The 26,713-nt window shown below is 47.6% G+C and overlaps 1 protein-coding gene across 4 annotated transcripts in view; it reads left to right on the top strand.

Moving 5' to 3' along the window:
- Positions 1–26,355, top strand: part of SRGAP3 (SLIT-ROBO Rho GTPase activating protein 3) — a 261,377-nt gene extending 235,022 nt beyond the window's left edge. For 3 of the 4 annotated variants that reach the window (XM_015545247.2, XM_007075517.3, XM_042979459.1), the window contains 5 exons: positions 2,798–2,877; positions 14,116–14,296; positions 15,608–15,757; positions 17,834–18,161; positions 20,998–26,355. In XM_015545247.2, coding sequence (XP_015400733.2) covers positions 2,798–2,877; positions 14,116–14,296; positions 15,608–15,757; positions 17,834–18,161; positions 20,998–21,411 — 1,153 coding nt within the window. In that variant the 3' untranslated portion in view covers positions 21,412–26,355. The remainder of the gene's footprint in view (positions 1–2,797; positions 2,878–14,115; positions 14,297–15,607; positions 15,758–17,833; positions 18,162–20,997) is intronic. The other variant, XM_042979458.1, reaches the window with a different exon arrangement.
- The last annotated feature ends 358 nt before the right edge of the window (positions 26,356–26,713 follow it).

Raw genomic sequence — 26,713 nt, 5'->3', positions numbered from 1 at the left:
CTTAATATTATTATTATCATCATCACTGTCGTTTTTGCTGTTGAGCAGGAACAGTAAGAAACCCTTTGATTTTCTTACTGCTTTTATAGTCTTGACTCCCATATGCATTTTCTCATTTGAGCTTTGCTGCAGCCTTATACCAGAGATAGTTGCATCAGCCAGGACTCTCTTGGTTTGTAAGGGACAGAACTACAACTCAAACTGGGTTAAGCTAAGTGGGAATTTATTGATTTTCTTTACTTAACTAAAAAGTCTAGGATTATGACTTCAGGTATAGCTGGATTCAGGGGTTCAACTGTTATTATCAGGAATTGGTCCTGCAATCCCCAACCCCTGGCTCTGCTTTCTTCTGCATTGGCTTCATTCTCAGGCATCCTATCCTTGGTGGCTTTGGGAAGACATATGGTAACTCCAGATTTAGAGAACATTCTCTCAGCATCCCCAGTGGAAAAAGACCTTCTCTTTCCCAAGGGTCCCAACATAAATCCAAGAAGTATATCCCCTTGCTGAGGCTTGGGTCTGGTGAGCTAATCACATTAGTTAGGAGATATTAAGCTGTCAATGGCCAGGTGTGTCTTAAGCCCATCTGAGGCAGCAGGGGGCTGGACAATAATCCCCACTTCCACCTCTTGAGAAACAACTTCTCTTTTCCAGACAAAGTGAGTTCACATTCTTTGAGAGCTCCAGGCCAGGTCAGCAGTTGATAGTCGGGTACCTCTGTTTACCTGGTGCTACATGAGGTCTTAGGAGAAAAATTTTAGAACCTAATCAAAATCAGGGCTGGCCACCTTCCCCAGACTAAGACCTTAAAATGTGGTAAAGATAGGGCATTTTTTTTTAATGTGGAAAGGACAGGAGATTCAGAACACCAACTGACAAAGACCAGTCAAAGGGTTCCTGTTCATTCTTTATACCCATTCCTGCACAACACACAGCTGTATATTTAGGTATTACCCACACTGCTTTCAGCTAGGTGCCTACAGGGGGTTTTGTCTTTGGATTATCAAAGCATTCCTGAACTCTTGATTCACTTCAAAGAAGGGAGACATTGCAGCCCCTTTGTTTCCCACCCTGCTCCCCATAGAGATACGGGCCCCGCTGTCTTGTAATCACAGCTCTGTAGTAACCTTTATGTGAGGCTCCAGGAGCAGGTCTGTCCCTGTTCTCTAACAGAAACATTAAACAGCCAGCAAGCGTACTTTCTGGACAAAGAGAAGCTTTTCACACAGCGTTTGCAACCATTCCTAGTTCTCTTTTCTTGCTGCAATGTGTGTAATTAGTGTTCTGGGAAGCGTCCTAAAGATCGGTTGTACCTACCAAAGAACAATATACGATAACCATACTTGCCTCGGTCCCATTTGTGTCTCATGAGAAAGAAAAACTATTAATTACATTGGAAACATTTGCAAAGCCAAAAGGGGGGATTTGGCTGAGGGTCTCCTTGTAGTGGACAACATTCATTCATTCAACAGTTGGACAAATGGGTGTTGAGTGTCTGTCCTGGGCCAGGCCCTGGGCAGGGGGGCAGGGATGCCACCTGAGCAGGATTAACCCCTGATGCAGGGAGCTCCGGTGGAGGAGGAAACCGGCAGTTCCAGAAGTGAGGCTCCTTGAGCCCATGTATCGAGGTCAGGAAGGGCTTCCTGGAGGAACCTTAACTGAGACCTGTGGGATGAACTGGAGTCAGCCAGGTGAGGCATGGGCAAGGAATGTTCTGGGCTTGGAGCCTTCAGTAAAGTGGAAAGTGGTTCCATGTGGCCAGAGTGTTGCTTGTGCCAAGTGAATGATGAGGGTGGAGGCTCCACAGGCCAGCAGGAGCCAGGTTATGAAAGGTCTTAAACAAGCCACTGTGCAGAGTCTGGACCTTATCCAGGAGGCAATGGAGAATTTTCATAATGAAGTTCGTATTTTTTCAAAAGGCACTGCAGATGTCACCTCCTCTAAGAAGCCTTCCCTGACCACCCTATGCAGGTCCCCTCAGCCGTTCTTGTCTCTGCTCATTTGTTCCTACATAACACATCTCAGCTTGTAGCAGTTTTCTTTCCTGGCCCACAAGGGCAGAGTCTTACCCATCAATACGTCTCTCCTACCTCCCACAGTGCCTGGCATATATTAGGACTCCATCAATGACTCAGTTAAAAAAAAAACTGACTAGGTGAATAAACCCTGGCCTGAAGAAGCTTATAGTCTAGTGAGGGGGTAGCGGCTGGCGAAATTGTCCCAGTGCATTAATGACCAAGTCTGACAGGCCTGGATTCAGGCTACCCACTCCCACGCCCATCATGGCTGCCAGCCTGCTTCCACTAGCTGTACTGGTTTGGGATTTTGCACACAGCATCGTGAGGCACCCGGAGGACCCAGCACCTTGTGAGGTGGACCCACGCCACCTCTCTTGGGGTGTCACCTCCTCTGTGAAACCTAGAACCAGGCTAGGTGAATGTCTCACGGCACCTCCACAATTCCTTTCTGTTCTGGCCCGTGGTCCTTCCAAGGATAAATGCCAGGGTTTTATGGTGCCTTCTGGGTCTTACAGAACACCTAGGAATTCATAGCCCAGCAAATTCCAGGGCTGGAAGAAGCTGGAAGAGGGTATTCAGGATAGCTTTCCATTGAGGGGGCTGGGAGTGGTTTCCTGTTAGGAGTGTCCATGGGTGGGCAGATGGACAAGACAGGACGGTGCAGGCCTGGGCCTGACCTGGGTCAAGTGCAGAGGTGGGCTTGGCTGGCACTTATGGGATGCTGAGGACAGTGTGAGGGTGCAAAGCCCAACAAGTCCCCTTCCCGTGTTTCTTTGCAGTGACAGTCCACATAGTGAGCCAGGGACTATCGATGAAGTTGACCATGACAATGGCACGGAGCCTCACACAAGTGATGAAGGTGAGTGAGGGGGAATCTGGGGCCAAGGAACTCACTTGGGGCCTCTCATGCTGACTCGTGCCTGCCCAATGGCTCGGCTGGCCCGCACACCCCCTCCAGCCTTGCCAGTCAGCACCTTGTCCTCTAGAATAGAGGGGGGCTCTGAAAGACATCGGACACATGTGCACCTCCATTCACCACACTCCTACTGGCCTGTCTCCTCCCTTTCTGTATCCTGCCTGGCCCGAATATAAATCCTAAGTGACGAGAGTTTGCTAAGTAGGAAGCATGCTTTGTCTCCTGTCCCTCCCCAACCAGGGATCTGTTCTGTATCCAGCTGTGCTAGGACTTGAGGTACTTCAATGAAAGACACATGGGTCACGGAGGAGCTCCCAGTCTTGTTACCTGACACATAGGGAGCAGCTCCCCATGACACACAGAAATTACGCTCAATGACAGCTGTGTCCCCAGTGTGGGGTCGCCTCAAAGATGAAGCTGAGCAGTGATGGCCCAGGGAAGTGTTGGAGGGAGAGAGGGAAAGGCTGGCCTGGGCTTGAGGGATTCATCAGACCCTTCCACCTGATGGATAAGGAGAAGGAGAAGATAAGGATAAGGAGAAGAAAGTTGGGGAAACTGGACTGTGTAAGACAAGCAATCTGGATAATAGGGGCCCAGTGCCAGTGAACCCATGAGATAGAATAGACAGTGCCCAGGGCCCATGGTACTTTTGAGGACCCCTGAAAATGTTTTGGTTTCATTTAAAATAATGAGAAAAAAGAAATATGATCCATCGTGGATTGTATTCATCTTTATACCAACGCAATTGTAAAATATAATTTTTAACTTTTTTTTTTAATGGAGGAAGGGACCCACGCAAGAAGCAAAAGTGCTTGGGCCTCACAAAAGTCATAACACAATGCTATGTAGACCAAGCATCGCCCTCCTTTCTCCTGGTGATGGTTTTCCTTTTTTTTTTTTTTTTTAATCCTTATTTAACGACTTTCTTCTGGGCTTCTGTGTTTCCCTTTGGAACAGTCCCAGGCCCTGTTGGCCACCATTTTTGCCAGGAGAGCTGGTACGTACTAGGGGTGGTTTCTGGGAGCTGGTGAAAGAGGCAAGATTGATAGGGAAGTTTTCACATTCTGGTAGGACTGTCACACTTGCCAATGACAAATACTCCAACTCAAAGTGACTTAAGCATTAAAGGCCTCAGATCATACACCATAAAAATCCCAGGTTAGGTATAGCTTCAGGCACGGCTGGATCCAGGAGCTTAGTTGGTCTTAGGATTTTGTCTCCATCTTCCTGTTCTGCTTCCCTCTGTATTGGCTTCGTTCTCAAGCAGGATCTTCCTGCATGGTGGTCTTTAGCATTTCCAGGCTTTCATTGTCCTTTTGCCCAAAGTCCCAGTGGAAAAGAGCTTCCTTTTCATCATGGTTCCAAGAAAGCTCCTGGGGTAGAGTCTCATTGGACTGCCTTGAGTCACACACCCAGCCAAAAACCAATCACTGTGGCCCAGGAGGGAGCCCACGGGTCAGGCCTGAGTCACAGATGTGGAAGATCAAATCTAGGTGTAGTGTTCATCTCTGCCAGAATCCTCAGAGGCCAGAGTTTTCCTGAGCTGAGGAAAATGTCCTGCAGAGCCTTTGTGGGGAGATGTGAAGGCTGCCACTGTCTGCATGTTGGCAGGGATTTGCTTTCCTCTTTCCTTCTTTTCTGTCTCCTGTCCTACTACCTCCGGCTCTCCCTGTCCCTTTTTGTTCTGTCCATCTGTTGCTTTATTTCTGTGTGTGTGTGTGTGTGTGTGTGTGTGTGTGTGTGTGTGTGTGAAGCTCCCTCTTGCTCTAGATCTTGCTCTCAGTCTCTCTTCCTCCACTGGGGGAAAACATCTCTTGTCCAATGAGATAGATGATTTTTTAGAATTAGGATCTGTTGGGAATGCTGCCGGTGGAAGATGTGTCTACAGGAGATGGGTCAGGTGCCTTGTGAGGACCCTCACAGCCCACCTTCTTGAGGGCTAAGGTCACTTCCAGTCATCCTGTGCATGCTGAATTTCCCCACAGCCCCTCGGCCTGGGAGGTGGAAGGCTGCTGTGGGCACTGGGTAGGAGGAGGGACAGAGAGAACAGTCTTGCTGGGCAGCCAGGCAGCAGCCACAGGGCATTCCCAGCAGGCTCCACCCCACGTCAAGAGCACCCCCTCAGAAAATGCTGCCTCACTCCTCCCAGAGTAGAGGCACACAGTATCCCTGGAGTGGGGTGAGACAGCTTCTCGTCTGCTTCCCCAGAAGGTCCCTTCTGTTGTTCCTTGTCAGGCTGCTGGTTTCTGAGAATGACAAGGGCAGGAAGATCATCCTGGAAGGTCAACAGCCAGCTTCAGGAGAGCCAGGTTCATGCTCCCTGCAGGTTCTCACTATTTCCTGTGTGGTCATGGTGGCAGCTGCTGAATCAGGAGCATCCTTTGGAGGAAAATTAAGTGCATTTCCTAAATGTTTACGTGCAAGCCTGCCCCAACCAAATCGGTCACCCAAGTACTGAGTTGCAGGAACAGTTGAGGGGGTGCTAGACTCTGAGAAAGGAAGTCTGGATTTGAAAGTCAGAGAGAGGCCTTCATGGCCCTGTGATCTTTGATGAGCCATGTAACCTCAGACCTCAGTTTCCTGACATGTAAGATGGGAATGACGGTAACAAGAGAATTGTGACCTAGGTTACAATGAGGTTACATATGCAGAGAAGCTTAGCACAGTGTCTGGGACAACTAGGTGATAGGAAACATTAAGACTGTGTGTTCAGTATAAATCCTTTCTAATTCTGATCAAGAATCTGAGTCCAGGGGCACCTGAGTGGCTCAGTCGGTTAAGTGTCTGACTCTGGCTCAGGTCATGATCTCATGTGGGTTTGAATCCCGCATCATCTCTGTGCTGACAGCATGGAGCCTGCTTGGGATTCTCTCTCCCTCTCTCTCTCTGTCTCTCCCTCTCTGCCCCTCCCGCAGTTGCATTCTCTCTCTCTCTCTCTCTCTCTCTCTCTCTCTCTCTCTCTTTCTCTCTCAAAATAAAACCCCTGATTGTGAGAACTAAGCCAAATGAAAACATTGAGGCAGCCTGTCAATAGCATCTTTATTAATTGGATGCTAAATGAGGAACTAGGCTGCCAGATAAAGAAACTACTAAAATCAGTAACAGAAACATGATCATATAGTTACAATATGTCAGTTTTCAATTATAACTGCACCATTATTCTCTCACTGATACTTTCCTAAAATTCTCCCAGTTGACTTCCACTCCTTGCCCTCCATCTACATCTGGAAAGCCATTAAGCCGTTAGCTCTTTGGATGTATTGGGTGTCCATAAATGGGCTTTAGGAAATCTATTATGGGCAAAATTTCATTTCTTTTGGAATGTGTGCCTCTGAGAAGAGGTGCATGGTTTTCATCAGATTATTCTAGGCATCTACTAGAAATCAGGGTAAGATTTCGATTTGCTTGCAGTTCATGATATTTCCTTTAATAATAATAATTTTTAAAAAGGCCAAGCATACATAAAAGTGGGAGGAAGTTTTATATAATACCTGTCACCTAGTTTCTACAATTGTTACCATTTTGTTATATTTGTTTTATTGTGTATCTATCAATCCGTCTTATTTTAATACATTTCAAAGTGAATTACAGCCATCAGTACAGTCTCCCTCCAAAGATGTTAGCATGCAATGCTGCACACAACAGGGGTCAGCATCGTTTATGGTTCTATTTTTCAAGTAAAATTCCATACACTGAAATATATAAATCTTAAGTGTATCATTCCCTGAGTTTTTACAGATGCAAAAACTTGTGTAACTCAAACCCCCACCAGCATACAGAACATTTCCAACACCCTAGAAAGTTCCTTCATGCATTTTCCTGCTCAGTCCCTTATTCCCAAAGCCCAAGAAGCAACCACTGACCTGAAAAATTTTTTCATCATAAGTTAGTTTTGCCTGGTCCAGAACTTCATATAAATGGAATTGTGCAGAATAGTGTCTTTTGATCTGGCTTCTTTCATCTGGCATGACGTTTAGAGATTCATGCACGTTGTGAGTATTAGGTGAGGTTTTGACAGCATTAAAATGGTGTCACCATCAGTTACCACACAAATGCCTGATTCTGCCTGAATCATGGTCACCCATCTGGAAGAAATAAAGAAAAACAGAAAAAGAGAGCATCAGCTCCTTCATTGCTAACTTGGCTAGTTTTCCTAAGCCCTAGTGCAGAGATGGTCAGCTGGCCCGTACCACGTGGCTTAGACCCAGAACCTAAAGAGGACTCTCCCTTCCTCTTTTATTTTAACATTCATTGAGATATAATTCACATACCATACAATTCTTCCCTTTAAAGTATACCATTCAGCGGCACTAAATGTAGTCACAGATACTTGCAACAATGACCACAGTCAGTTTTTATCACCACAGAAAGAAACCCCAAGCCCCCTAGCCATCATTTCTTACCTTCCCCGCCAAAAGCAACCACTAATCTACTTTCTGTCTCTATGAATTTGTCTCTTCTGGACATTTCATATCGGTGGAATCATGCCATATGTGTCCCTTGTGTCTGGGCCATAGTGTTTCATTGAGCACAGTGTTTTCCAGGGTCATTCTATTGTTACAGGTGTCTGGAATTTATTCCTTTTTGTGGCTGAGTAATGTCCCATTATATGGGTAGACCACATTTTGTTTCTCTTTTTGTCAGTTGACGGACATTTGGGTTGTTTCCACTTTTTGGCTGTTATGAATAATGCTGTCATAAACATTTGTGTACAACTTTTGTGCAAACATACGTTTTTATTTTTCTTGGGTATACACCTAGGAGTGGAACTGGATAGCTCTACATTTAGTCATTTAAGGAACTTGCCAGAGTGCTTTCCAAAATGACTATTCCATTTTATATCACCACCAGCAGTGTGTGATCTTTGTCAACACTTATTATTCTCTGACTTGTCAATTCTCGCCATCCTAGTGGGTGTGAAATGGTATCTCATCGAGGTTTTAATTTGAATTCTCTCATGACTACTGAGGCCTCTCCTCTCCTCATGTGCTTGTCAGTTATATATCTTCCTTGGAGAAATGTGTCTTCAGATCCTCTGCCCATTTTAAAATTTGGTTATTTGGTTTTTTATTATTGAGTTGTAAGCGCTCTTTATATATTCTAGATATAAGTTCCTTAGCTATATGATTTTCAAACATGTTCTGTTTGAAACATGGGCCTTTTCACTTTCTTGATGGTGTCCTCTGAAGCACAAAAGTTTTCTGATTTTGATGAAGTCTAATTCATCTGTTTTTTTTTTTTTTTCTTCTGGTTGCTCATGTTTTGGTGTTACATCTGAGAATCCTCAGCAAATCCAAAATCATGAAGATGTACCCTATGTTTTCTTTCAAGAGTTTTAGGTTTTAGGTCTTACGTTTAGATAATCCATTTTGAGTTAATTTTTGTATATGGCGTGAGGTAGTGGTCCAACTCCACTCCTTCTTTGTGTGTCGCTATCCATTCGTCCCACCACCATTCGTTTTAAAGATTATTCTTTCCCTCATTGAATGATCTTGGCTCCCTTATACAAAAATCAGTTGACCATAGATGTAGGGCTTTCCTCCTGGACCTCTGGTTCTAGTCCACTGAACTATATGTTTATCCTGTGCCAGCATCACACTGTCTTGATTACTGTTACTTTGTAGTACGTTTTGAGATCGGGAAGTGTGAATCCTCTCATTTTCTTCTTCTTCAAGATTTTTTTTGTGGCTATTATGGGTTCTTTGCAATTCCATATGAATTTTAGAGTCAGCTTGTCAATTTCTATAGAGAAATCAGCTGGGATTCTAATAGGGATTCAGTGTGTAGACCAGTTGGGGAGTATTGCCATCTTAGCAGTGTTAAGTCTTCTGATCCACCTGTCACACATCATTTCAACTCAGCCTCAGTTTCCCCATCTGTAAAATGAGGATAGTACTGCAAATATTCTTGTGGGGAGTAAATGTGATAATGTAAGTAGAACACTTAACACATGCTAAAAGCTTACTTTGTTCATGCAAAGTAATATCAAGTGTCAACTCATCCCAGGGAACTGTTCTACAAGTGGGAAAATTGCAGGTTATAAAATAAAAATCCCTGTCCTAATGGAGCTCGCATTCTCGTAGGAAGGATCTACAACAAACAGGTTTGAAAATAACATGTGCACGTACGTGTGTGCACGTGCACGCACACACACACACACACACACACACACACAAGTTGAGATTGTGCTAAGTGCTATGAAAAAGAAGAAAGCAAGGGAAACTGTTAGCGGTTTGACATTTGGTACTTTGGTAGTTGAGGGTGGTCAGGAAGGGCCTTGCTAAGGCAATGAAATTTGAGTACAGACCTGAATGAAATTAGGAAATGGCACACAATGCTCAATAAATATTTGTGGAATGTGAAAGAATGCAAATGTCTGAGAGAAGGTATTGCAAGGAGAGGCAATAATAGCCAGTGCAAAGGCCTAGTGGCAGAAAAGGTTTGGCATATTTTAAAAGCATCAAGAAGCCTCTATGAATGCTTATGCTGTGGTGTTTAGAGGTAAAATGTAGTGATGTCTGCAACTTTAAAGTTCATTAAAAAAATAAGATGGGCAGATGGATAGATGGACAGATGGATAGATAAAAGGATGGATACATAGGTGATAAAACTAATACAGTAAGCTGTTAATGTAGGACTTAGGTGGCAGGCATATGCATGTTCACTGTAAAATTCTTTCAACTTTGTGTTTGAAAAACATCAGAATACAGTGTTGGCTTACATCAGAGTACAGAAGGCTGGTGAGGCCGTGCAGACCGGGTGAGGAGACAGCGGTAGGAAATTAAGCTGCAGAGGGCTCCAGGCTCAGAGCACGGAGGGGCCTCAGCAGCCCTGAGAAGACTTGGGCTTGGCTCTAAGCACAGTGGGAAGCCTTTAGAGGGATTTGAACGAGAGAGTTTCATGATCTGATTAGGATTTTAAAAGATCCCTCTGGCTGCTGGGGGGGACAAACGGCTCTACCAAACATGAATGAAAGTGGGGAGGCCAGGCAGAGGGACAGTAGTGGTCTGGACCAGGGCAGGGGCAGTGGAGATGGCGAGACGGGTCCGATTCAGGGTATACTTCAAAGGAGTTGCTTATGGATTGGGTGTGTGATGCTTAAGAGCAAGGCTTTGTCCCAAGCAAGCTGGCAGCCCGTTCTATTTCCTGAGATGGAGAAGACGAGGGAATTAAGTAAGTTTGGGGAGGGGTGTGTGGGAGCGTGACAGGGGGGAGAGTCACATATTCTATTTCAGGTCTGATAAACCCAAATAAGAGACTTCCTAATAAATGGTGGCTATTATAACTTTTTCTACCACACACACTTACATAATGGCATCTGCAAACACACGTGCCTTCTCTCAGCTTATGGCTCAGCTCTGCTCCTCCTCTTTTCTTTTCTTCTCCTTATATTTTCCCTTCCTCCTTCCCCCACCCCCCACTCCCACCTCCAGACCTCCCCCAGTGACTGCTGGAGGCTCTGGAGATGAGGAAGGCAGGAACCAGAAACCCAGGCAGCCCCTCCACGTTCCTCCTGGTATGAGCAAACCTCTTCTGCTTTATCAGTGTGGGGAACTGGGCTCAAAGGAAGCCGCTGGGGTGGAGAGCACACAGTCCTTTGGGTTCATTCAGCTCCTGATCTTGCAAACCCTCTGGCCTTTTTTGTCTCTGTGGATAGGCAGGCAGACAGGTTACCAGGCAGTGCTAGCCCATGGCTGGTGTGAGATCCAAAGGTGCAGCCGAGAGAACAGAGATCTCCCATTTTACTGAGAAGCTAACTCTGAGCCAAGATCCGAGTTAATGTGGCCCATTTAGCTGTGCTGTCATCTTGCATCAACTGTGTCAGAATAGCATTTAAAGACATTTGTCAGGAAGCCAGCTGCAGAAAGCTGGCCTGACTGCCTGAGGCCCAGTCCCTGTAGAAGGCTATCCCAGGCACTGAGGACCAGATGCATCTAACGGCCACTGCATCTCACAGGAGCACTGGCACAATCTTCTTGAGCCAACTACTTATAGAGGGGAGCCCTGATATGCATGCATGTGTGGTGGGGATTAACGGGGGAGAGGAACAAAGGAGGTTCCTCCTTCTGTTCTTTGACTTTTCATGCTGCCCTTAGAAGTGCATTAGCTCTGGTAACAACTCTCATATAGAGCTAACTATGTGCCAAGCACTGTTGCAAGCACTTTATATATAGTAACTCATTTAATCCTCATAACAGCCCTATAAGCTGTGTACTATTATTATCATTCCCATTTTACAGATGAGGGAACTGAGGCTTGGAAAGGAGAAACAAGTTCTTCAAGGGCACACAGCTACAAAGCAAAGCCAGGTGTTCTGGACTTGAGTCCTTAATGAGCAAGTGGGTGGCTGGAAGGACAGAGAGGGGGAAATCCATAAGGAATTCAGCAATAGAGAGTCAGCATGTACCTGCAGGCTAGAGAGAACGGGGGTGGGGTGGGGTCACTTCATTACTTTTTTGTCCTATTAGAATGTAATGCACTTATTATGTTTATATATGTAAATATATACATAAATAAATAGGTCTGATTTTTACAGTGTTAAAATCTTTGTGCTTGTTTTAAAGAATAAATACATTAATACTGATACACAGCCAGTTTCCTACCAAGTATGGGCATCTCTTAGGGTACAGCTGTAACACAGATTAAGTAAATCATAGGCATAGCTCCCTTTCTCTTCCAAAGGTCTCTTCCCAAACCTCATTGGCTATTAGGAAAACCACATAAACTCCCTACAGCTTAGATTTCTTATCTGGACCTACCCCATAGGGTAAAATTTTATAATTATAAAAATTATAATCATAATCATGAGAGCAACTGAATACCTAATGTATGTCTGTACTAAGCAGAGCACTTTCATACCTTATGGTTTTTAAAAATCTATTGAAGTCTAGTATACTTCTTTCTTTTTTAATTGAGATACAATTGACATATAACATTAGGTTAGTTTCAGGTGCACAACATAACGATTTGATACATGTATTGCAAAGTGATAACCACAGTGAGTCTAGTTAACATCCATCCCTACTCGGATGTATGTATGTAGTCACCATACATAGTTACAAATTTTCTTTTCTTGTGATGAGAACTTTTAAGATTTACCACTCCCCAAGCAACTTTCAGTGCCATACAGTATTATTAGCTGTAGTCATCATGCTCGACATTACATCCCCAGGACTTACTTATTTTATAACTGAAAGCTTGTGCCCTCTGATCACCTTTACCCGTTTTGCCAACTCCTTACCCCCTGCCTCTGGCAGCCACCAGTCTGTTCTCTGTATCTGTGAGTTTGGTTTGTTTTTGCTGTTAGATTCTACACATAAGCGAGATCATATGGTATTTGTCTTTCTTTGCCTGATTTATTTCACTTCGCATAATGCCCTGAAGGTCAATCCATTTGTTTCAAATAGCAGATTTACCTTCTTTTTATGGCTGAATAATATTCCACTGTATCTGTATACCATATTTTCTTAATCCATCTATCCATCTATCTTTTCAAGTGAGTACATTGTTTCCTGTGTATAAACACCCAGAAGTGGAATTACTGGATTATACAGTATTTCTAGTTTTAATTTTTTGAGGAAGCTCCATGCGGTTTTTTCCACAGTGGTTGCACCAGTTTACATTCCACTAACAGGGTACCAGGGCTCCCTTTTCTCTACATCCTTGCCAACACTTGTTCTTTCTTTTCCTTTTCCTTTTTTTGTTTTGTTTTGTTTTGTTTTTGAGAGAGAGAGAGAGATGCACGCAAGCAGGAGAGGGACAGAGAGAGGAGAGAGAGAATCCCAAGCAGGCTCCATGCTCAGTGCAGAGCCCGACATGGGGCTCAATCTCATGACTGTGAGATCATGACCTGAGCCGAAATCAAGGGTCTGATGCTCAACCGACTGAGCTACCCAGGTGCCCCTTGGTTTTGTTTTGTTGTGTTGTGTTTTTATAATAGCTATTCTGACAGATGTCAGGTAATATCTCAGTCTGGTTTTGATTTGCATTTCCCCAATGATTAGTGATGTTGAGCACCTTTCCGTGTATCTGTTGGCCATCTGTAGGTCTACTTTCATGCGTTATATTTTAATCCTCCTAAAGGCAACCGAAGTGTACGGAGGTTATGCAACCTGCCCGAGGTCACACAGAGAAGAGATGATGGAGCTGGGCACTAGGAATGCCTCAGGGGCAGGAGCCATATCCTCATTGCTTAACCCTGTCAGCAATGGCTTGTCAGTAATCAGTGAAGAATAAAGGTTTGATTGGTAAATGTGTGTGTGCGACGAGATAAACTTGAGCTGTGGCCCCAGTAAGAATTCTCTCTCCCCCAAAATTTAGTCCGTGGATAAATGTGCTACTCAGCTCAGGCTGCTAGAACAGAACTGGGTGGCTTAAACAACAGAGATTTATTTCCCCACAGCTCTGGAGGCTAGAAATCCAAAATCAGGGAGCCATCAGGGTTGGTTTCTGGTGAAGCCTTTCCTCCTGGCTTGTGGACAGCTGCCTTCTCACTGTGTCCTCACTATGGCCTTTCCTCTGTGTACAGAGAGAATGAGAGAACTCTAGTATCTTGTCCTCTTCTTAGAGGGACGCCAGTCCTGCCAGATGAGGACTCCACCCTAATTACTCAACTTAACCTCAATTCCTCCCTAAACACCTGACTCCAAAATCCATCACATTGGGGGTTAGGGCTTCAGCCTATGGATTTGGCAGGGGAGGGAGGGACACAGTTCAGTCCATAACAATGAGCTTTGAAGAGTACTGGGAACCCTTAAAATTGTATACAGCATCTTTGCAAGGATGGGAGTCCACATACACCCAAAAGGTTGCAACCACAAAAAGTATTATAAGTGGATAGAGACAGAAAGGGTTCACAGACAAATGGAAATCAAACCTGTATTGAGAGGTAGAAGCAAGAGAAATTTCTTATAATATTATTTTAATTAGTGTTAAAAAGTGGAGAACAAGAGAGGCAGTGGAAAATGAGGAGATGGTGTGTCAGAAGTTAGATGGCCTGCCTGAGACCACAGCCTGGGGCATGGATCTGAGCTAGAGCCCAGTGTCCTGAGCCCCAGCCCACATTGTTTCCACCAGGCTTGCTGTCTCTGCTACCCCACGGGAGCCAGGACCATCTGAGCAAGGCTCCTCAGTGTCCTCCTGCTCACCTCATAGATGCTCTTTCCCTTGCTTTCTTTCTAGAAGTGGAGCAGATCGAGGCCATCGCGAAGTTTGACTATGTGGGGCGGTCCCCGCGTGAGCTGTCCTTCAAGAAGGGGGCCTCTCTGCTCCTGTACCACCGTGCCTCGGAGGACTGGTGGGAGGGTCGTCACAATGGCGTGGATGGACTCATCCCACATCAGTACATAGTCGTACAGGACATGTGAGTGGGAGTCAGGACCTTCTCTGAAGAATGCCGTGATTGATTAGTAATGTCTGCAATGGGCACAGGAAGGGGAGTACTGGGTTGTATGCCAGCTGTTTGCTCTCCCTGGTGTGGTATACCTGGTCTTTTGTAAGAATGGGTTGTATCTACCTTCCCCTTAAATAGTGATCCCCTTAACAAATAAGCAAATTGCCCATCCTTCAGCGTGCACAGAGACAGTGTTTGGTGCCTTTAGCTCACCATCCTGACCCACCTGCCAGCCTCCAGGGCATTCATCACCTGCCCTGGTTCTCAGCATCCAGTGGATCTCGCCATTTTCCTCCACCCTCCCGAGCTGTGCCTGTACTCAGCGGCCAGCCCACTGCCCCCTCACTCTCCACCATTCTCTGTCCCCCAAGTGGCTCTCTCAGAGGATGGGCAGAAACCATGATCCCCTCATTTCCACTGAGTAGGGTACTGTTATTTTTAAAAAATAATATCAGGCACACACACACACAAAGAAAGGCCTGTATCCCAAATACCTAGAGTTACCAGAATGTCCAGAAAGTCTGTACCTTCTCTTCTTTGAAAGCCATCGAAGCTTCCTACAACACACACTCCCTCTGAGCTTTGGTCAGGCTCAGGTCGAACTGCTGTATCAACAAAGCAGCCACCATGCTGGACCTCAAGGGAAGGGGGACAAAGGCATAAGTTTTGATGGCACAGGGAATGGTGTGAAACCAGAGAAAAGTCCAAGGCCAGGCAGACAACAACAGAAATGCCAGTGGAGGACCCTCAGCAGCCCTCTGATGTCCCCAGGCTTCTGGAAGGGAGAGGGCAGTGGGAAGAGGCAAGCAGTGCTCCCCAGCAACTTCAAGCCACCCCACAATTATCCAAAGCCCTGAGTCGGGAGCTGAGGGATGGAGGCACTTTTCCTCCTCCCTTGCTTAGCCCCAAACTGCTTCTCAGCGAGCCTGTGGACACGCAGCTCCCAGTGCTTAGCTTGCAGGCTCCTCCCCCATTAGGCCAGCACTCCCTCCAGCATTTAGCTTGTCCCAGCCTGGAGCAGCCTGGGAGAGAAAAACCCAGAGGAGGGGGGAGGAGAAGGTGGGCCTGGGGCAGAGGGGCATCTCCGTGCCGAGAAGGTGACTGGGAGTGTGCTGGTGGGTGTGTGTGATGCTCAGGTACACAGTGGGAAATGGCTCATCCCGAGGATGGGCACAAGTTGACCTCAAGGTGTGTGTGGATCCACCCTTCAGACAGGTGCCCTACACATCCTGGGTTCTCTGGAGCAAAGCACTCCCAATTCACATGTGTCCTTCTCCCCAGGGACGATGCCTTCTCCGACAGCCTGAGCCAAAAGGCTGACAGTGAAGCCAGCAGTGGGCCGCTGCTGGATGACAAGGCCTCCTCCAAAAACGACCTCCAGTCGCCCACGGAGCACATCTCGGATTACGGCTTTGGGGGGGTGATGGGCCGGTAGGAAACGCAGGTTCATTCTTTCCTGATAATGCCATGCTGTGTCTGTTTTGGGAGAGGCAAGGGGGCAGCGGGGAGAGAGGGAGGCCCCTTGTTGCCTGCAAGATGTGATATCAGGCACACCTTGGGCAGGGGGAGGGGGGAGCGGTGGTGCTGGCTGGAACTGGCCCAAGAATGCCAGGTGTAAAATGGTCCAGCTTGCAGTTGGGGGTTGGCGAAAGAGGAGAAGAGACATGTATTGGCAAATCAGTGCTTTTTATGTAAAATAGTAATGATGCGAGAAAGAGAGAGTTTTAAATTGGCAAGTATTTTCCCTACCTCTCTCTGGTTCTTGCACCTCCTCCCTACTTTCTGTTGAAGACCTAAGTTGTTATATTTAAAAATTTAAAGCGCACATACTCCCTGAAGTGCACTACACAAACAGAAAACTCAAACCCACTCATGCGGTGGGGGAAATTGACACTTGAGGCCACCCACTTATTTGGTGGGGAGCACATTTGCCAATTTCTTCCTTCCCCCGTGTGTGGGCTGGGCTGTGTCACATGACCTTTCTGCCCGGCAAGGAGCTGTGCATGTCCTTCCACATGCAGGGATAGTCCGAAGATTGTGGTTGTTTCCAAAAAAATTAAACAAGAAGAAGAAAAGAGAAGCTGACAGTTTCTCACTGCTTTCTTAATCAGATTCTCAGAATGTCATATTCTTCGTGTTTTGGTGGAGAGGTCGTGGGATCAGCTCACACATATGGGTACTTGCAGATAGAGCCAGAGATATCGTTGCAGTAGGAACATATGTTTATGAATTTATTTCAGCAGAAGTCTCTGCCTCCTTTTAAAGCATATTCTATTCAGTTCAGCAAATGGCTCAGGCACTGTGCTAGGTAATGGAATTGGGGGGAAAGTGGAAGTGGGGTAGATAGAAGACAAAGCCATGGTTCCTGGACTTCTAGGAGGGCCGTATCTTCTCCTGCCTCCCTCTCCCTCTCCCTCCCTTCCCTACTTTCTTCTGGTTCTTTCTTTCTCAGTATTCCTCCTCTCAAACACCTATGCTTTGGTCCTGTTGGGGTACCCACAGGCAGTGCTTAGCTTGGCTGGTGGCTCTGGGATATGAAGTACTGCTGACCACATTGAACATGGTCCTCTGGTCAGAGACCATTCCAACACTCTGGCCTTCCTCCCCACCCCCTCATCACTTCCAGCCTCCCCTCCCCTCACCAGTGCTTTCCAATCTTTGTTGACCTACATAGGATGTAGCCAAATCACCTGTGGGTGGAGCCTCTTATCTTTAGAGTGCTCCCACATCCACCAAGCCTCCTTGGAAGGTGGGCAAGGAGTATTGTGCCTATTTACCAGATTAATAAAATGGGTCTGAAAGACTACACAGGAAAACCCATGACAAAGCCAGCCCTCCTGATAGACACTCTAGTCCTCTTTTCACCCCACCAGAGCCTCCCTAAAGAGTGAAAGGTGGCCACATGTGTGGAAGGCATGTCCAGCGATGCAATTTTTACTCCTGAATGACTAGTTTTCCAAGATCTGGAAAAGCCTCATAGAAATAGCCCTTTGCTGGGGAGATTGGGGGTGGATAACAATACCGGACTGTGTTCAGTTCCCAGGGACCCCTCCTGTGCTTGCAGGGAGCTGGTGACTTTTTGGTACAGTCAAGCCTCAATGCTTCAGACCAATTAAGAAGCCCTTCAGAATCATGGAAATGTCTGAACCACTTAAGAACATATGAGCCCAACTAACCATCACCAAAGCGTTCCCAGGTTGAAATTCTCCTGGCCTTGGCTACACATGTAGACAAGATTCATTGTGTAATTAGTAGCACCACCGTCTGCAGTTTGGAAGCAGAATGCTTCCGATTCCTTCATTTTGTGCATTTTAAACATGCCCCTTGCCACTAAGTTACACGCTCAGCCAGTGCTTTCATTGCACAATTGAGTCTGGCTGAATGAGGCTTTACTATACCTGCTCCCTAGACTAGTGTGTAGTGTGTGGCCTGGGGTTAGCTGGCCTGTTCTGAGACTTGCCAGGGTTGACCTCTGCCCCATGCCCCTGCCCCCTGGCTCCTTTGCAGAGTGCGGTTACGATCTGATGGAGCGGCCATCCCCAGGCGCCGAAGCGGGGGCGACACACACAGCCCGCCCCGGGGCCTGGGCCCCAGCATAGACACGCCGCCCCGGGCTGCCGCCTGCCCCAGCAGCCCCCACAAAATCCCCCTCACCCGGGGGAGGATCGAGAGCCCCGAGAAGCGGAGGATGGCGACATTTGGGAGTGCCGGCAGCATCAACTACCCTGACAAGAAGGCTCTCTCCGAAGGGCACTCGATGAGGTCGACATGCGGCTCCACCAGGCACAGCAGCCTGGGGGACCACAAGTCCCTGGAGGCTGAGGCCCTGGCAGAAGTAAGGGCCAGGGGGAAGGCAGGCTGGGCCAGCTGAGAACCCTAGAGGGGCGGCTGGGTGGGGGCCTGCGGACTGGGGAGCCCCTTTTGCCCTTCGCATTAGGCTCAGGGTTAAGCCAGAACACAAGAGAGATAGCAAGCTGGCCTCCCCATGGGCTTGGAAGCTGGATGGATACAGCTAGCTAGGGATCCTGTAAAAACTGAAGACCTCCAGTCTCCACGGCTGGAGTGGGGGATTCCTGCCCTGGGGGCAGGCCAGAGGAGAGGGATGTGGTAATGACAGGCGTCTCCACAAGATGGCACAGTTGAGTTATTCATTCATCTGTTCATTCATTCATTCATTCATTCATCTGTTCATTCATTCATTCTTTTATTGAGAAACATTATTGTGTGACGGTCACTGTGCTAGGCACTGAGAGTACAGTGGTGACCTAAAATGGACCCAGGCCCTGTCCCCCGCTGTCCGTCTTCCCCTAGGGCCTTTCTGCAGCCCCACTCTGCAGATTGCCGTATCACTTCTCAGACTAATGCAAGGCTCATGCCTAAACTACTCAGCTGATCTTTCTCTGAGCTTTCTGTCTTTCTGGCTCACATTCTGCCAGGGGAGAATGGTGGTGGGGATGGATGGTAGAGAGGGGTGATGATTACATTTTGTGTTTTAAAGTTTTATGTTTCAGTTCATGCTGGAGTAGAGCAGGAATAGCAGTGAAATCTATAGGGAGCTTCATTTAAACAGTATGGGCTGTGGAAAGCCTGTGATATCACTGCCAGGCTGGGGTATAGCAAAGGTGGGGAGAGGATTGCCATTTCTCCCCTCATATAGAAGGCCCCCCACAGCTAATCTTTTTGGATAAAGGCACATAAAGCCTCTTCTTAAAGTAGCTTGTGTTCTGGGCAAGGGATAAAATGTCATGAGGAAGCATAAAAGCTACTATTAGCCATTAACCAGACAACCATAGTCTGTTAACAAAGCAAACAGGATAGGCTGGGACCCTGCCTGTGCCAGATTGGAGCCTTTTGTGTGGGCCCAGGGCAAGCAGGAGGCCGCCTGTGGGCCGGGGGAGGAGAGAGGGTAAAAAGAGGGCGTGACTGCAGAGAGGAGCCAGCAGGACATCTCCAGGCACCAAGGCCATCAGTATGACAAGACTTGCAGTTTTCCTGGGTTTGCCTCGCCAGACATTGTGCAGTATGCCTTGTAGCAGCGGTTTGAAGCAACATCCCCTGATGTCCCTTCAGTAGCTGGGTTGGTTGGGCTCTGGCCTAGCTCAGCCTCGGCGCTCCTTGTGCCTGTTTTGGTGTGGAGGCATCCCTGTAACACCTGTGTGAGCCAAGGACTCTGGCTAAAGGGAATTTAAAAATCCACTGCCTGGCAGTTAACAAAGCTCCATCACATCCATTATCTCATCCCATCTTCACAGCAAATGTAGGGGCTTTCAACAGAGAAGCAAAGTATGGTACAGAGGGCCTGAGGCTTGTCTGGGGTTGCACAGCAAGCAAATGGCAGAGGAGTCTTTTCACTAAAAAATTACAGGCCCTTTACCCTAGCACAGGGCTCCTGGGTTGAATGCTGACGTCCTACTGCAGCACCCCCTCCTGGCTCAAGGAGGAACAGAGGCCTTGGGAAGGTGGAATGAAGGTCCCTTAATGGCTGTCTGTCATTCAAAGTGCTCTCCTACTGATGAGCTCTTAATATTACAGCATCCCCAGGAATTACGTAGGACGATGAGGGGTTTTGTTGCTTTTTAAAATTTATATTTTTGAAAGCAAACTTTTCTGATTATAATACAGAGAAGAAAGTCCCATTATTCTGGAGTGAACATTGTGGACATTCTGATATATAACCTCCAAGGGATTTTTCTACTGGCAAGAATTGTTTTTAATGTAATCTTTTTAAGTTTATCTTTTAGAGAGAGAGAGACAGAGACAGAGAGACAGAGCATGATTGGGGGAGGGGCAGAGAGAGAGGGGGAGACACAGAATCCGAAGCAGGCTCCAGGCTCCGGACTGTCAGCACAGAGCCCGACGCGGGGTTCAAACTCATGATCCAACTCACAAACTGTGAGATCATGACCTGGGCTGAAGTCAGATGCTTAACTGATTGAGCCACCCAGGCACCCCACAGATTTTTTTTTCAAAATAACCATAATGGTTAGAGGCCTAGGCTCTAGCGACACACTGGGTTGAAAGTTGGGCTGTGCAACTAGCTGGCAATGTGACCTTGGGCAAGTTACTTGCCCAGGATGAGCTCCCATTCTCTTATGTGTGAAATGAGCATAAGGGTAGCTCTACCCTCTAAGTGTGAGGATTAAATGAGGTACAAATGGAAAGAGCTTAGACTGGTGCTTTATCATTACCACTGTTACTGCCATTATTATTTGTGAGCACCGACTATGTCAGGTACTGTGCCAAGCTCTTCACAGGGGCTGTATCACTCAACATGCTCATCAACACCCTGAAGTCATATTATTATGATCGATATTCACAGATGAGAATTCTGAGGCTCAGAGAGTTGCGGTAACTTGCCCAAAGTCACATGGCAAGGAAGTGGCAGAGCCAGGATTCGAACCCAAGTCTGTCTGACTCCAGAGCCTGCCTTCTCAACCAGTAGGCCAACCTGCCCTCATTGCAGGTCCCTGTGCAGGCAAGTGTGCAGGTGATGCCCACGTGGATTCCCTCAGTTGGTCATAGGACACCCTGGAGACTTCCTCTCTGTCCCAGCCATGAGGTTCACGGGTGGGGATACCTCCCTAAGCAGCCCACAGGCTGATTAGCAGTCGAGGAAGGATTGGAGCCTAGGCCTCCAGACTGTGCTGACCAGAAGCTCCTTCTGTCCCCAGGACATCGAGAAGACCATGAGCACGGCTCTGCATGAGTTGCGGGAGCTTGAGAGACAGAACACGGTCAAGCAGGCGCCAGATGTGGTGCTGGACACCCTGGAGCCCCTGAAAAACCCGCCGGGCCCCATCAGCTCAGAGCCTGCCAGCCCCCTGCACACCATCGTCATCCGCGACCCCGATGCCGCCATGCGCCGCAGCAGCAGCTCGTCCACCGAGATGATGACCACCTTCAAGCCAGCGCTGTCCGCCCGTCTGGCCGGCGCCCAGCTGCGCCCGCCCCCCATGCGGCCCGTGCGGCCGGTGGTCCAGCATCGCTCCAGCAGCAGCAGCAGCTCGGGCGTGGGCAGCCCGGCCGTCACGCCCACGGAGAAGATGTTCCCCAACAGCTCCGCGGACAAGTCGGGCACCATGTGACCTCCAGGACGGGGCGGCACCGCCCGGGCCCACCGTGGCCCGCCGTGGCTGAGGGCGGCCTCTGTGACTTCCGCGGCCTTCCCAGTGCCCCTGCTCTTGTCGGGTGGGGACCAGAAGGTCCGCCTGGAAGCGCGTCTGTGCAGAGCTGAGGCCCAGGCACTGGCCGCAGCTCACGTTCAGCCATGTGAATCCCGCAGACCTCCCGTGTGTAAGCAGGCGCCCAGAGGGGTGCAGGAGCAGGAGGCCCCACTAGAGCATCTCCTAAGATTGGGGCAAAATGTTAAACGGCTTCCCCGCATATGGTCACTGGAAAATGATTCTCTCCACATTCTCTCTACATACATAAATATGTGTGTATATATATGTGTGCATATATACACACATACATGTATGTATATGTCTGTAGGTGTGTGTATATATATATATTTATGCATCTATATACATATACTAGATCTGGACACACAACTAAATGTATATAGGATCTCCTTTTTCTTTTTATGAAACTTAGATTTACCTCAGACCCATGCCACCAAACACCTCCCGCTGAGTTACTTGGTGGGACTTGCAGGGACCTTTCTGGGAGAAGTTAGAGGCCTCAGTGACTGCGGATGAAGCAATACACCACTAACCTGCAGAAAAATACACAAAAACAGTCTCCCACTGTCTCCAGAAGTCGTGGCCTTCCAGAACAGTCTGCCCCTCACAGAAGGGTGGGGCAGGCAGCACCCCAAGCAGGCTGCTCCTAGAGGTGGGGAACCCTTCACAGAACCCCCCCGTCCACCCCAGAGACCCTGCCTTTCCACCCGGAGGCCAAGGGCCAACCGTACCCCCGAAGGCACGGGAGGACGTTGGCGAGAAGGCCCCTGACCACAGCATCCTTGTGTTTGTATGTAGAAAAAGGGGATAGTGAGAACCTAAGCCCCATCGCAGCACAGTGTTCTGTGTGGTTGGGAAAAAGGCAAAACAAAAACAATGGTGTGGAACACTTCAAAGCCTAGACACGCTGTAGGAATAAAGTAACTATAGAGGTTTAACTTATACCATTTTCAAAATATTTAATTTTTTCTTTTCTTCTTTCTACTAATTATACTGTGTCAGATCTGGAACTAAACAGGCAAGGAGGCTTTCAGTCACATCATTTTAATTTAAAATCAGTCTGCGACCCACTTTGGCTGGTGCCCTCCTGCTTGAAATGCAGGAACCTCACAGCAGGGGCCAAAGAGGGGCCATCCTTGGCACTTTCTGTCCTAGAGAACACTTCCGTTGACATCATGCAAATGAAATGGCTTTCCTCTCTACCTTCCCTTCCCTTCCTAGCCCTTGCACTCCCGCCCTCCCCCCACCACCTCCAGAACATTGGATATAATTGAAAATATGGTGATAGAACTGAGGTGAGTGATTTTTAAGAATTAGGAGCTAGACTTCTGCCTCTCAGCTGGGAAGAGGCCTTCTGGATCACTCTTGTTCCATTCCATTTTACTTCCTCTTTTGATCTTTTCATTTTCCAGAGACAGCCTGTTTCTGGATGATGGGACGTAGGCGAATCACATCCTAAGGGGACCACTTTTATTCACCCCCTCAAGCCAAGGGTCTCCTCCTTGCTGTTCTCAAGCGCCCTCTCTTTCTCTGAGTGTATCTCCATGGCTGTGGTTTGGAGTCAAAAGTCCTGTGTTTGAGTTCCAGCCTCCACCTCTTAGGAACTGTGGGACTTTGGGCATGTCACTTCACCTCACCGAGCCCCAGTTTCCTGCTCCGTAAAATGAAGGGAATAAAGATAAAATGTAGGTGAGCAAGTTCTGGAAGCCAGAAAGCACTGTGCCAACATGGTTGCTCCTTTATTATCATTAGCAAGGTAAGTGTTGTAGATAAACCCATCCAGGATCTTCCTTCTGAAGCCTCCTAATGGCATTTGAGAAGCGGGCGGTGGAATTTTCCTAGTAATTTCATAAGAGCCCTGAAGCACAGCCCTACAGAAAAATCACACACTGATGCGTGAAATTCTCTCATTACCATTTCACCCCATTAGACTAAGTTTTGCCCTCTCCTCTAGTCCTCCATAAAAAGGTAAATACACCCCAGGGGCAGGGATCTAGTAAGTCACTGATAACCTGAGCGTGCAGGAGCGGTAAGCCATTCTGTCTCATCGGAAGCATTGGCAGTGAGCACACCCAGTGGAAGGAAGAGTCAAGAAAGGGCACAAAAAGTGCCAGAGAGGTCAATGATAAATATCCTTGTTTTGCCTAAAACCGCAGATTCTGTCTTAGCTCCTGGAAATGAAAGAGTCTCGGAAGCAGCTAGGAGCCCCTCTGCCTTTGAGCAGATGACTCTAACCCCATTTTACAGCTTAGGGAGGAAAGCAAGGCCTTGGGATGTGCTATGGCTTGCCCAAGATTTAACAGACAGCAGCGAGTGAGGGCCCTGTTGGGTGCTTGACTGGGCGGATGCTATGCTCTCCGGCCAGGAGACAAGACTTCCCATTTCTACCCCAGAGATACTCCCAGACCTTAAACGTGGTCACCTCCTGTGCAAAATGTCACATCATCTGACACGGCTACCCGATGAGAAGCGAAAGTCTGAGTTGAGCGTGTTGCCTGATCTGTAGAACACCAGTCAGACCACGTGGATATTCCTATAGATTGAGTTTTTCCTTACTGAAAATGGATCTGTCTGCTTTTCACCAAGTTACCTGAAGGCGAGAGTCTTTGCGGTTTTCTTTTAAGTCCCTGGTTTTCCATTGGGAAATTGGCTGATGAGTTCACATGTAGGAAAGCTCACAGCCCACTCATCCAGCCCCAGATCTGACCCTTGACGCAGAACCAAGTGGAAAAATGCTTTCCTGCACCACGACCCCCCTCCTTCCTCATCTGGCGCTATGCATGTCTCCACCACCCTCCATGCACACCCCGTCCCATCCATAGTCACTGAGCATCGCAGTCTCCTCCTGACTCCTGCCTGTGTTAGTCCACACTATATATTGCTGTATTTGCTTAAATGCTGGAAAGTAACTGTTACAATGTGAAACTGTAATTTTTTAAAAAGGCTACAATTAAATTATAGCCAATGCCACTCACCAAATCTTTGCACCTAGTAGATAGATCAATGTAAAAAACAAATACCAGAAACCTAACTGTACAGTGAGTGTGGGGGAAATGTAGTAACCTAGTTAGTAGTCCTCAATATAACCAATTGTACAAGGGGGAGTGGTGGTTACCTACTTGTTCATCGCCATTACTGAGAGCTGTACTGATCAGTTCGTTGATAACGGGCATTTTTTTTTTTCCTTCTTCACAGAATGATTTGTTTTCTTAACCTTTGACTTACCCTGAGGTCAAGCCTTTTGTCTTTATGTGTAACCGATGTTTAGTCTATTTTAGGAATGAACCAGCAAGATGTTCATTTAAAACTGACCAAAGACAATTCATTCCTGGTCTAGTTTCCTGGGCCTTGGGGCCCAGCCACCGCTAAAGACCTTTCTCCGATAAAATTGAGAACAAGCCGTGCTTCCTACCCTACTCTCCTTCTCTCCCTTTATTCCCCTTTCCTCTTCAAGAGCTGCTCTGAGCTGTGGGATTCTATGAAAAATTCTTGCCTTTCCTTGTTTTCAGTGCTAACGATTTCTCACCTTGAAGCGCCTTTTGAACCCCGGACAGAGCGCACAACTGGAGGGAATTGTAAGCTCGGGAATTAGACTTGGGAGTCTTTTCTCCGAGGTCACCAGGCCAAGGGGCAGGAGAGAAACGGATTCCCAAGGGATGAAAGGTGTCTATTCAACGAAGAAATCCGAGTGGGAAGAGACACAGGGAAATGGAGCCATCGTTTGGCTACACCGGCTGGAACCAGCAGTTCAGAGATCTGCCTTATAAACACTTCAGAACTGGTTTGTGGTACACAAAGGGGAGCCAGTGTGGGGAAGGGCCTTTACGTGGGGCTTGCTTCTCTGTTGGAGTCCCCTGGAGTGCCTTGTTGGGTATATTTCTTTCTCATTCAGGAGGCATGAACGCAGAAGACTTCCCGTGGCCTGGTCGTTACTCGGCACTCCGCACACGTACACGGCTGATGGAAAACCACAAGGACTAATGTAATGGTTCTTCCTCTCAGTCTTTCTATTCCTAACTTTTCACACATCCAGATGGTTCCACACTAGAGCAAATGCCTCATTCTCCTGAGAATCCCAGAAAGAAGAATGGCTGGCTCACAACCATGGTGGGAGGCCCTGTTGGGCTTGGGAGGACGGGCGGGGAGGAAAAGGCAGGAAGGGGTGAGCGAGGTGTTGCTTAGCTGATTTTCTGCTATGCAGAGCTAATGCTGACGTTTCATGTCAACTTCCCCGGTTCTCTGGGGTCTCCTCTCTTCTGAGCAGCCGTGTAGAGAATTCCCCACATACCCAAAGCTGCCCAGGGGAGCTGAGAGAAGGGACTTTGCTCTCATGTCGGACTCCTCCCGGCTTCTCTGAGGTTGATCTGCCAATGTCCCGCTGTCCCATCCTCTGGGACTGGCCGAATGGCCACCGCTGCCCCTTGCCGACACCTCCTTTCTGTGTGAACTGTCCCAGGCAAATAACAAAGCTGTTCCTTGAACCAGAGCAACCAGAGTGCACTTTGCCTTCCTTAGATGGAAGTAGATTCTGGCTAGAGTTTCTGCTCAGGCTCTAGTTCCCGGCAGTGTGACTGTTTACACGGTTTGGCAATAGATTTGGTTCTGATTGCTTCAGAGTGGCTGGTCGATTTAGTTTCCTTTGGTTTCCTTCCTCCCCAAACTGTGTCAGGAAAAAACAAACCGAAAACAACCCTAGGAAATTGCTGGTTGCCTGTCCCCATGTGATGATAAGTGTTGCCCTCTTCCGGATATCGTTTCTCTACCTTACAACCAAACGCCCGTCCTATAGAGTGTCTGTTGCGTATTCTGATGGTGCCTGCTGGTTTGACGTGGAGCTATCCTGTGAAATAAAACAGCTTAACTTTTCTCAAACATGCTCCCGTGACTTTTTGAAAGGGTGAGGTGGCACGGGGCAGGGGGGGGGGGGAGGGGGGTTGGGGAGGTCCCAGAGGGGTGTTTCTACCCTCCAGTCCACACTGTCTGTGTGCTGCCTCCAGGAGCCATCCCTGAGATATCCTTTAACTCAGATCCAACAAGGTGAAGGCCAACATTCCAAGAAGGACTGATTCACCTGTAGAATTAATTGGAAAAGGTAACTGTGGGATGCCCGCTGGGAAGGCAGAAATTGGAAATGTCAAAGCAGAGGGAAATGAGAGAAGGAGCTGTCATCTACAGAGGCCACAGGATACTGAGTGCCTGTGTGAAG

This window comes from Panthera tigris, chromosome A2 (genome assembly GCF_018350195.1).
Source record: "Panthera tigris isolate Pti1 chromosome A2, P.tigris_Pti1_mat1.1, whole genome shotgun sequence".
NCBI classification, from domain to species: Eukaryota; Metazoa; Chordata; class Mammalia; order Carnivora; family Felidae; genus Panthera; species Panthera tigris.
This window is presented reverse-complemented; position numbering and strand designations above follow the sequence as displayed.